This window comes from Astyanax mexicanus, chromosome 23, assembly GCF_023375975.1.
Source record: "Astyanax mexicanus isolate ESR-SI-001 chromosome 23, AstMex3_surface, whole genome shotgun sequence".
In the NCBI taxonomy this organism is placed as follows: Eukaryota; Metazoa; Chordata; class Actinopteri; order Characiformes; family Acestrorhamphidae; genus Astyanax; species Astyanax mexicanus.
In genome coordinates, this window is record NC_064430.1 from 20,400,258 (window position 1) to 20,412,485 (window position 12,228).

Sequence of the window (12,228 nt, forward strand, 5' to 3'; positions counted from 1 at the left end):
GGGGTCTTAAAAACTCCCTCAATTAAATGTGGGTGGAGCAGAAGTCCACCAATCAAAGTGTCTGGAATAAACACTCCTAATTGAAGTGGGTGTAAAGGTGCTTTGGATGTCATTCTGATGTTTATAATCTGTGAGGAAAATGACAGACAGACAAACAGACAGACAACAGAAAAATGATGGATGTTGAGCTTCACCTGTCAGCTCGTCATTCAGTCAGAGATCAGTTTAATCCCTCTGAAGTCTGGCACTTTCATCCGCGTCTCCGCCGGAGAAACAGACGTGCTAATTGCTTCGATGGCGTGGCGTTTTATGGAAATCTCTTTGAAGGTTGTGAGCTTTTAATTGGGCGGGGACTGGAAGGTGCCGGAACGTTTTCCAGGCCTAAAGAGAGCCCGCCGGTCTCGCTAACTCTAGTTAAGGCTGCGTAGCTTGAAGCCTCTCCTGCAGCCATGTTGACACTGGACTCCTCCGCTAGCGAACCGCCGCTGGTCTTGTTAGCGCTGTTAGCTTTGGGCACAGCTTACAGAAAGCAATGATGCTTGAAGCCTCCTCCCGTCCTCCTCCTCCTCCTCCTGTTGAATTTTAAAAGTGTGTACTGTGGGTAAATGTTAGCACGGAGGACGGGAGTGTGTAAGAGTGTGTGAGCAAGTGCGGCAACACCTAGATAAGCCCTATATTTAGATTAGCAGTTGAATACACTAAAGATAGACTGTTTCTGTCAGTCAGGATAATAGACTCTATTTCCTGGCCAACCCGCACACCTCGGGGACCTCTAGTGGTCCACATTCTTCAATCCCCACACACCTGGACCGAGATCTTATTTTCATCAGATCTAAAGTACATTTCTGGTACCTGTGTCCATTTACAAGGTTTTGTACATTGAACAGTCTATAAATTTAAGGGTAGGTTCTTTTTAACCATAGACTGTGTATAGCTGGACAGAGCATCGTCTCTCAAAAGTGAAGCCACCACAGGTCGGGTGCCCCCTGCTGTTCGGGTGCAGAAAGCTGTATAACCCCACTCATCCCCATAGGTTTCAATGGCAAAACAGAAAAACTTTCAATCACGTTTTTTTCCAATATACTGTAATTCTACCTCCATTATTTAAATGCAACAGCTAGTGTAACCTCTGCTTATATTGTTAAATTTTCAAAAACGTTTTTTAAAACGTTATTCAGCTCTGCTGAAAAAGTTGTGGTTATTGTTAAAGGGTTGGGTTACACCTAGCATGGGACGAATGACTGTATGGGCGGGACCATAAACAGAGTATAGCTCTGTGGAGGCAGCCCTCAGGGGCGGGTTTATTTAAGTGAGTAGGCTGAGTAGCTCCATCGTATGATATGGGTGACCAGTCCCATTCGGCAGTGGGGTGTGGATGGTGTAGGTCTCCCGGGTTCTTCCAATCTGCCTCTGCAACATGGGGGTGTGGCTGCAGTTTCTTGCCCTTGTTAAGAAGTACATTCCATGACACATTGTTGATAAAAATATTTTAATTGAGTTGTATGTGTATATATATGTGTGTGTGTGTATCTATGTATATATTGGTATAATGTATTTATTTATTTATTTATTTTTCTTTTTTGCTTTTCTCTCTCTCTCTTATTCTCTCTCTTTCCCCTTTTTATTTTTGTATTTTTTGTGGTGAAGTTGGAAGAGTTGGGTGGTGGGATGTAGGAGGGGTTTAATAAGTAATAAATAATAAAGTATTTTTAGTCCTCCGAAGAGGGGGGGTGGTGGCAGGCAAAAAAACATAAAAAATGAGTAGGCTGTCACTCCACAGTCTTTCTCCCTCCTCTGGTCTCTACTGCGCAGACTCGGGTTTTAGGATCACCAACATGGTGGAAGATTTTGGCTTCATTTTCATTGAATGACTGGGAACAGCGACACGGCGTCCATCTTTTTTTTTACCGTCTCTGATTTTAACAGTGAGAGATAAAGTATCCGAATAAAGTCCAAAAAGGAAATCACATTGTATAAATGATAGAAATTGATTTGCATTTTGCAGAGAGAAATAAGTATTTGATCCCCTACAAACCATTAAGAGTTCTGGCTCCTACAGACCAGTTAGACGCTCCTAATCAACTCATCACCTGCATTAAAGACAGCTGTCTTAAGTTCATGTCAACTGTATAAAAAACTCCTGTACACAGACTTAGACACAGAATCTCTAACCTCTACAACACGGGCAAGACCAAAGAGCTTTCTAAGGATGTGTATCAGTGAGAGTATCTACCTCCACCATGTTTGGAAAATGTACTGTAGCCTGGCTAGCTCTTGTTTTGAGCTGTAACAGTATGTGAAACTACCTCCACCATGTTTAGATGCTCTACTTTACCCTGTATCAGTGAGCGTATCTACCTCCACCATGTTTAGATGCTGTACTTTACCCTGTATCAGTGAGCGTATCTACCTCCACCATGTTTAGATGCTGTACTTTACCCTGTATCAGTGAGCGTATCTACCTCCACCATGTTTAGATGCTGTACTTTACCCTGTATCAGTGAGCGTATCTACCTCCACCATGTTTAGATGCTGTACTTTACCCTGTATCAGTGAGCGTATCTACCTCCACCATGTTTAGATGCTGTCACACTCTAAAAAACAGAGGTACGATATGAGTACTTTTTTGTACTCGAAGGTACACTCTTTATAATTGTACCTTCAAAGGTACAATATTGGTCTTTACGGGGTCAGATTTGTTCCCTCTGAAGTACAAAGTTATTTCTAACAGCAATAAGTACAAATTTGTACCATTTAACCAGCCAAAGGGTACATTCAGTATTTTGCATCACTGCACTAATAAACAATATATATTTAAATTGCACATTTTTTATTTGAAAGCCAGACAATTTTGTATCATCAAGTTTTTGAGCCATATTTAGTTGATGATAATGTTTATAATCTTTATGATCTTTACTGCCACAAAAACCATGGGTACAAAAAAGGACTTTCACTGAAAGGTACTTTTTTGTGCCTCAATATAAGGTACAGCCCCAGCGACAAGCTTTGTACTCTTTTAAGTACAAATCTGTACTTATATTTCTTAGAGTGTACTTTACCCTGTATCAGTGAGCATATCTACCTCCACCATGTTTAGATGCTGTACTTTACCCTGTATCAGTGAGCGTATCTACCTCCACCATGTTTAGAAAATGTACTGTAAGTCTGGCTAGCTCTTGCTTTGAGCTGTAACAGTATGTGAAACTACCTCCACCATGTTTAGATGCTGTACTTTACCCTGTATCAGTGAGCGTATCTACCTCCACCATGTTTAGATGCTGTATTTTACCTTGTATCAGTGAGCTTATCTACCTCCACCATGTTTAGATGCTGTACTTTACCCTGTATCAGTGAGCGTATCTACCTCCACCATGTTTGTAATATATACTGTAGCCTGGCTAGCTCTTGCTGATAGATGAATCTGATGAATCTACCGCCACCATGTTTCAAAGCTTTACTTTAGCTGATTAACTCTCACTATAAGATGTAATCACACCATAAAACCTCCACATTCAAACTAACACTTAACAATTTTGTCTTGTCTTTCTTTTATCTACAGACGTTCTCTGGGAATACTAATGCAGATGGAGTCATCCAGAATAAACTGTCCCACCCAATCAGAACGCGGTACCTGCGTTTCTTGCCCCAGGACTGGAGTGCTGAGGGCTGGATTGGACTGAGAGTGGAAGTCTATGGCTGCTCCTACAGTGAGTGCACAGTTTACTCTTTAACTTTTTCTTCATTTCATGTGCTCCTGTTTGATTGGCAATACTTGATACGCAATTGGAAAGAAAAATACCTCATTCTCTCATGTGACCAAAGGTGTGAACAGTTTTCACATTCAGTATTCAGGTAGAAGTATAGATACAAGGGTTAAAAAAGGGTCAACTTCTGTAGAAGTTGAAGTATCAACTGCTTGGTTAGCTCTTGCTTTGAGCTGTAATAGTATGTAAAACTACCTCCACCATGTTTGGAGGTTGTACTTTACCCTGGTTTTCGCTCATTGTGAGCTGTGACAGTATGTGAAACTACCTCCACCATGTTTGGAGGCTGTAAAAATAGTCTGGTTTGCTATGATGAGGTAGAACTAGTGCCGATTTGAAAAGCAAATGTAAAAATGTAAATGCGAAAGGGCTCCAAGCACTGCCACTATGATCAGGAGATCAGTGGTTCAAATCCTGTCCATGCAGCTTGCCATCACCTGCCGGAGCCCTGAGAGAGCACAATTGGCCTTGCTCTCTCTGGGTGGGCAGATGGCTCTCTTTCCCCGTATCACTCCAAATGGTGATGTCGTTCAGCACAAGGCATCTGTGAGCTGATGTATCGGAACCGAGTCGCTGCGCTTTCCTCCAAGTGACCAGAAGGACTTCACAGGATAGACACACTTTTTATGCTAGTTAGCTAGTATACTAGTAGCTAGAATGCTAGTAGGTAGCCTTCAAATTAAGTATTAATCAGGTTTTTGGTCCTGTTTTTTTTATTTCAGGTCATGCTAAGCAGAGCTGCACAGCACATTACGTTTATTGCAGGCGCTAATAGAGTCGGATTTGTTCTTTTAATTTCACTGTATTAAAATATTAATTCTGCTCACCTGCTGACGAAGCCCTCCCTGATGGACCCTAGATTGAATGTCCTTTATTCGACGAGCTGATTTGATGATAATTCCAGGGATAGGAAGCAAAGCTGTAATTCTGTCACTTTATTTCGCTTTTTAATATTCTCTCATTGGTCTCATTAGCCGCCTGTAGAGTGACATTTGCTGAGAAAACAAAGAAAATCAATTGATTACCCCGAGTGTTCCCGTGCCCCACGCTGCCCCTCTGAGCTGAAATATTCATAAAGGTTGCCCTGTTTGTTAATTCCCTTGGTAGAACTTGCCCTTTCAGACTGAGGTAGAACCAGCTCAGTTTGCCAAAAGTGAACCACAGAGAAACACAAATCTGTGTGATTTGAGATGAATAAACTAGATCCGATTTTCTCCACCAAATTATACCAACTAAAAAAAGATTAGATAGATAGATAGATAGATAGATAGATAGATAGATAGATAGATAGATAGATAGATAGATAGATAGATAGATAGGTTGGTAAACTGAGCTTTTAAAATGAGCAGACATATTCTAATTTGTTCTACATCTTTCCTACTTCTAAGTATAATTCCCCTGGGTGAACATACATTTTATATTTTGAAACTTAGTATAATTATGTCAGTCTGCTATTCTGATGTTATCAGTACTTTTAACTGTGGTCAAAAATATACTTTGTACAATACAGGTTGATATTGGGATGGCTGACAGAAAGTTAGTCTGGTCGGTTTGTGGGTGGGTGGGTGTTTCAGGTGGGTGGATGGATGGATGGATGGATAGATGGACAGAGGGCTCCAGACAAACAATGACCTACTGTCAATCAACTGTGGAGCTTCAAAAGTGGCAATGTTATTTAGGGAAACTGCGCAACTTGCTTATAAGCTTATAAGATGAGCAATTAAAACACTTGTCATTATGAAGTCACAAATATACAGTATATAGTTTAAAAAGATAGTCCAAAAAACGGATGACATTATGGAAGTAGAAAATAAATACACAAATAAACACAAATAAATATAACGTGAATTTGAAATTATTTTAAGATCATATCTTGGTTTCTTGAAACAATAATTAGATTTTCTAAAAATGCCTCTTTAGCTTCCTTTTTTAAAACTTATGTTTTCAGTTTCTCGAAGTTTTATTTACTTTTTTGAAATCAGGGCTTTTTCAGCATATTAAGTATTAAAGCATTTTGACTTGGGTGCCAAGTGGTCAAGCGGTCTAAAGCGCTGCCACTTTGAGCGGGAGGTCGCAGGTTCAAACCCTTGTCAGCGCTCAGAGAGAGCACAATTGGCCCTGATCCATCCGGGTGGGTAGATGGCGCTCTGTCCCCTAATAATAAAACTATAAAAAAAAAAGAATTTTGACTTTGGTGCATTAGTATCTTAACGGCGTGGTGCTTTTGTGCGTCTCAGCAGAGGATACTGAATCATTTAAGCGAACAGCAATGCTATTTTGTCCTTATTTTGTTTATTGTTGCATTAAAAGTCGCGTTCGCGCTCTGTAGTGCATGTCACTGTGTGTTTAACGATGTGTGGGTGTACGATAAGGCCCTATGTGTTACTATATACATACGTTCTCCTCAAAATGTTCCCCCATTTAAAAGACCTCCAGAAGTGACCAGCTGATGAACGAGGTGAAAGGCGAATGAAACAAACTGTGTGGATCAGCTATAGAGCATCAAGTCAGCTGACAGTCCAGTAAACAAACCCACAGTAAAAACGGCATGCTGTAGAACTTGTCTGGTTTTGATAAAAATGGGATGTGGCAGCTGATGACCTTTAGGCTTTCCAGAAGAAACAAGAAATGTGTCTGTCAAGCTGGAGGAACGGGAACTTTTTCCTGGTTTAATGAAGCCCGGTTCTGGTTCTGTCCTGCCGTTCAGAGGACGAGAGTCTGGGAAAAACATTGTGTAGGCCGTGGATCACGCTGGGTGTCAGGCTGATGGTGTGAAGCAGGTTTCACACTCTGTTCCTGGAGGAAAAGTGGAGCACATTTAGAAGGTGAGAAGGTATCTTAGTGTCTCTGCCAGTCAAGCTGTGTCTTCCTGACAGCAGTGTATTCGACTGGGAGCGGATTGTTTTCGGCGGGGGAACTGCGGGCAGCCCTGAGGCGAAAGGTTGTTCAGGACCGGTCGCACGGTGAGACGGTACACTGTGTCCAAGGGCAAAGGGTCTCCAGCAATGCTTACATAATCTGTGGTGGCATTATCCATTAGAACATTGTCAGGATTCGACGGAACAAGCCATTCAGAGCTGACATCCATTCTCAATTGACTTAGCACTGCTGCAGCACAGGAGGCAACATGGACCAGCATCCCTGGGGAACATGTTCAATACCTTATTGAGTCCAGAAACAAGCAGGGTTGGGCTGAGGGAAGCTTGCAACACAAACAGGGGTTGGACAATGAAACTGAAACACCTGTCATTTTAGTGTGGGAGGATTCACGGCTAAACTGGAGCAGCCTGGTGGCCAATCTTTATTAATTACACATTGAAGGTTCAATTAGCAGGGTAAGAGCACAGTTCTGCTCAAAATATTGCAATGCACACAACATTATGTGTGACATACCAGAGTTCAAAAGAGGACAAATTGTTGGTGCACGTCTTGCTGGCGCATCTGTGACCAAGACAGCAAGTCTTTGTGATGTATCAAGAGTCACGGTATCCAGGGTAATGTCAGCACACCACCAAGAAGGACTAACCACATCCAACAGGATTAACTGTGGACGCTGTAAGAGGAAGCTGTCTGAAAGGGATGTTCGGGTGCTAACCCGGATTGTATCCAAAAAACACAAAACCACGGCTGCCCAAATCACGACAGAATTTAATGTGCACCACTACTTTCCTGTTTCCACCAGAACTGTCTGTCGGGACAGCCGGGACAATTAAACTATTGTGGTCTAAAACCAGGTGTTTCAGTTTCATTATCCAACCCCTGTACGTCGTGATGCACTTTGCTATCTTACACACTGTCAACAGTCTATAAAATAGCATAGGAGCTCATGCAGATATACAGCTCTGGAAATAAAAAAAATAAGAGACCACTTAAAAAGATGAGTTTTTTGACCAATTTTACCAATTTGAAAACCTCTGCAATTTATTCAAAATAAAGATGTATGATCACAAGCCATCTAACCAAGCTGAACTGCTTGAATTTTTGCAATAGGAGTGAGTAGCAAAAAGTTATCCAAAAGCAGCATGTAAGACTGGTGCAGGAGAACATGATGCCAAGATGCATGAAAACTGTGATTAAAAACCAGGATTATTCCCCCAAATATTGATTCCTGAACTTTTAAAACGTTATGAATATGAACTTGTTTTCATTGCATTATTTGAAGTCTGAAAGCTCTGTATCTTTTTTGTTATTCCAGCCATTTCTCATTTTTCGCAAATAAATTCTCTAAAAGACAATATTTTATTTGCAATTTCGGAGAAATGTTGCCTGTAGTTTATATAGTAGAATAACATATACCTATAAATATAATAACTGGCACATTACATCCAAAACACCCAAATTATTGATTAAAAGAATTATTGCATGACTTTTGCACATTTTGAGCCGTGCAAGGCATATTTTTTGCACCCTCAGGATATTAAAGACACACCAACGCGCCCTAAATGGAGCTGTGCAACACACGATTGACCGGTGCTCTACAGATTACTAAATTTTTTACAAAATTTTATATTAAAATTTTAAAAATTAATGTGCTTAAAATGGTAATTTGAGCCATGCTGTAGAAGATCCACTTTCAATTCCATTAAAACACTTTTCATGAGCATTTGTGTGAGTGGGAAGAACCTTAGAAAAGCCTTAAGAACCTCCTCTGTTCTGGATTTGTGGATGATTATGTGTTAGTGATCACTTTACTAGTGTTGGGGGCATTACAAGTGATACAAGGAAGGTTGTGTTCAATGAATATCCCTATTTAAGTAATGTTCTAATCCATATTATGGCAAAAACTACTTACCTAACTAAAGAAAAAAAAAGACTTTAGTAAATGAAGGTCAGTCAGTCTGAAAAGTTAACAAACTTGACAGTTTCCTCAAGAGCAGTCACTAATTCATTTAAAAAAAACATTATGATTCAACTGGCACTCATTATGAGAGAAAGCCCCAGGAAAGAAAGACCAAGAGTTGCCTCTGTTGCACAGGATAAGTTTATCTGAGTTACCAGCTCCCCAGATAAAACACCTAAAGGCTTCACATGTTTACTACATGATTCCTTATGTTTTCCTTTATAGTCGAGTAGACGATTCAGTATTGCTGAGTAGTCTAAGACTAGTTTTAGTACCTGCCTAGTATTTTTTTCCGCACAGTAGAAATGTGCGCACTACCTTAATTTTCCTACTACATGCTAGCTTGTTTTTGCGTTTCCCAAAATCCCAAAACTAAAGTGAATTTGATTGTAAATTTGCACATTGGCTGCTTTTGCGGACTCGCAATTCATAACACACACTTTTGCCCATCTGTGAGTTTCCCAGACTCTGTGCTAAGCTGTTTTAGCACTGTGTGTGTGTGCGCTAGCTGCTATATGAGTTCTACTCTCTGACCTCGCTCCCCGGTGTTTATTGGCGATGTGATATTAATCCTGCGAGGAATGATGAGGAAGCACCCCTCTGTGAAGGGCAGCTCGGTTTATCGCGGTGATCAAATGCGATAAGCCAGTGCTGACCACACACTATTTCCCCGTTAGCGCTCGATACAGCGGCCGTGGGGGCTGCTCTGGACGCGCGCGGTAGAGCCGGCGCGGCGCGGGGGCTCCAGAGCCGAAGGGGAAGTGCGAGAAGCGGGAGAAGCAAGCGGGCTGTGAATTAATGGGCTTTAATTACATTTATAATTACTCCTTTAACCGTGCATTCATTATGCATAATGGCTTTGCGGCGCAGTGCAGCGCTACGTAGGTGCTAAGTGTGTTTGTACAGTTCTGATAGCTCCAGTGTTGAGGCTACAAAAGGAGGAACCTCTCAGAAACCACGGGGTTCACCTCCATCAGCCTGTCAGAAGTGCATTTATAGTAGGGCAGAGAAGCGGTGAAGCACAGTGTGTGGGATAATTAGGGGGGAAGGGGTGGAGGGGGTTCGTGTAATTGATAAAAAAAAAATAGAATGGCAGGTTGATATGAAGGACGAACTACATGTTACAATCAATATTTAATTACATTAATAGTAAAAATAACATTTTTTAAAATTATTATTATTATCGACAAATACAATCTAATTGACATTTAAAAAAATCTCTATTTTAAATTTCTAAAGCTCTGTTTGTTTTCATTCCTTATTACCAGCAGTAAGCTGTTAACCAATGATTTTTTTATATATAAATCACTCCCTCTATTTATAATTTTAGTACCACTTTAAAATAAGACTGACTTTATAAAGAGTTTATAAATGGTTTACAATTAGTTTGTTAATGGTTACTAATCAGGTTTAAAATGCCTTAAATTCTGTTAACTTCTCCTCTGCTCAGAATGATGGAGCTCACATAGACCAGGATGAGCTCCTCCTGTACGTTTACTGAATTCACGTTTTTTCCTATTTAGGTTACTTAATTTACTCAATTTACTCAAAATATGTACACAGGAAGGAGGACAGGAAACAGGAAACACCTGGGAGCAGGTAACGAGGGGGCGGAGCTTCAAATGAACACAGGTGAAAACACTAAGGCAGAGACACAATAGAAACACACAAGGCCATGTGAAGGGGAAGGGTAAATAAACAAAAAGGAGGGTGGGAAAAACACATTGACGGACAGAAGAGACACAGAACAGGACGAGAACATTACAACTTTTACAAAAGATAAATTTTCCTTTGCTGAGAAGCACAGAAGCACTGCCCCGTTACAATACCAATCTGCCAAAGTCAGAGCGCACCTGTCTCTTGAAGGGAATACAAAGTATCAAATTGTTTAAATTATTACACGTTATGCCCTAAACACACCCATGATTAATTAAGAGAATTAGGCAAGAATTAGGCATGGTACTTTTCCTGTCGTTATGATAGCAAAGTTGAAGACTCGCCTATAGATTCCTAAAATAGGGCAATATACAAAAGTGGTCAGAAATATAGTAAGGGTAAAATAGATAAAAGGGGCCGAATTGTTATTTGGCTTTTGTTGCATTGCTAATATTTACTTTTAATTTTAAAACAAATCATTGACAGAACAAATTCTGTCCTTCTCTTTTCTTTATTTTTGAGAATTCTTACTGAAAGTTAAATTAAGTTTTTTTTTTCGCAATTTACTCTTTCTTCTTCGGTTTCTTTATTTCTTTATTTTTCTTCACCACACTATGTGTGTGTGTGTTTCTGTGTGTGTGTGTGTGAAAGAGATGGAGAGATAGCGATGAAAGGAGACTAGAGTAAGGTCGAAGGAAGGTGAAGCCACAGCGGTGGAGGTCCATACACCACCCTCCCCCACCACACTGGTGTTGGGGGCCTTTTTTACAGTCTGCCGCCACCTCGCCTTTCTTCGCCTCGCCTCGTCTCGTCTCGCCTCTAACTCTACTGAAAGACACCACGGCTCTAAAACTGCCGGCACTCTTTATTGCAAATTAGGCCCTATTGTGTGTGTTGACAAACTGCTAGCTAGGAATCTTTCAGAGCTGTTTGTGAGCGTGTGTGTGTCTCTGTATGTGTGTGTGTACGTGTGTGTCTCCGAGTTTGCTTGTCACCTTGCAGGGTTTAATAAGCGACAATAGTGCACCGCCCTATTTACGCCACTAAGAGCATTCATCAGAGGCTGACACGGCCTGACTGAATTCTATTTTCAGTGAGTCTGTCAAGGCCAACCTTGCTGCAGTGCTTTTGTGAGTGTGTGTGTGTTGTGAGTGTGTGTGTGGGTGTGTGGGTGTGTGTGTGCTGTTCAAATGGCTAACGTTTGAATGAGTGAGGCTCCTGAAAGAGTTGATTGAATTTAGAGGGCAGGTCTGAAGCACAGAATACTGGAAGTGACGGGTTGTCCTTTTCCTCGGCTGCCCCGGCACCATGAAAGCGCCGCCGATTGAATTATGCGCTAATGTGGGTTGTCCGTATATACCCTCCACTAACACGCCTTCCATCCTTCAGTGGAGAGGCTGCAGGAGAGAATGGCAGCAGCTGTGCATCAGATGACAGATGATCAGTCCAGAGCGTTCACCCAAAGAGGCTTTTTTAGTCCATTGCAGGTTTCTATGTGTTTCCTGCTATTGTGATATAAGAAATCAGGTGTGTTTATATTTTGTTTGTAGAGTTCAGGAGAGGTGGATCCCACACAAGTTTCTGACTGAGATTTCCTTATTTAGTAACTCAGAACACAGAAGAGTTTCAGAGTGTTCCAGAGTGCAGAATACATAAAGCTAAACTGAAGACTATTAAATTGAAAGAATCCTATAGTCGGATAGCGGATGTCCTGTAGTCCAGTTCATGTCTTATTTCTGTGTTCCAGTTTCTTCTGTAGTCCTAAAGTCCTGTTCATCATGTAGACTGGTTTCATCTGTAGACCTATAGTCCTGTTGATCATGTAGACTGGTTTCCGTTCTACATGATGAACAGGACTTTTTTTTTGTAGACCAGTTTTATCTGTAGTCCTAAAATCCTGTTTATGATGTAGGCCAGTTTTATCTGTAGTCCTAAAGTCCTGTTCATAATGTAGACTGGTTTTATCTG

General features: G+C 41.0%; 1 protein-coding gene across 1 annotated transcript in view; it reads left to right on the forward strand.

The window, feature by feature from the left end:
- cntnap5b (contactin associated protein family member 5b) overlaps window positions 1-12,228 on the forward strand; it is a 149,712-nt gene that overhangs the window by 63,124 nt on the left and 74,360 nt on the right. The window contains exon 4 of the mRNA XM_049471072.1: window positions 3,560-3,707. Coding sequence (XP_049327029.1) covers window positions 3,560-3,707 — 148 coding nt within the window. The remainder of the gene's footprint in view (window positions 1-3,559; window positions 3,708-12,228) is intronic.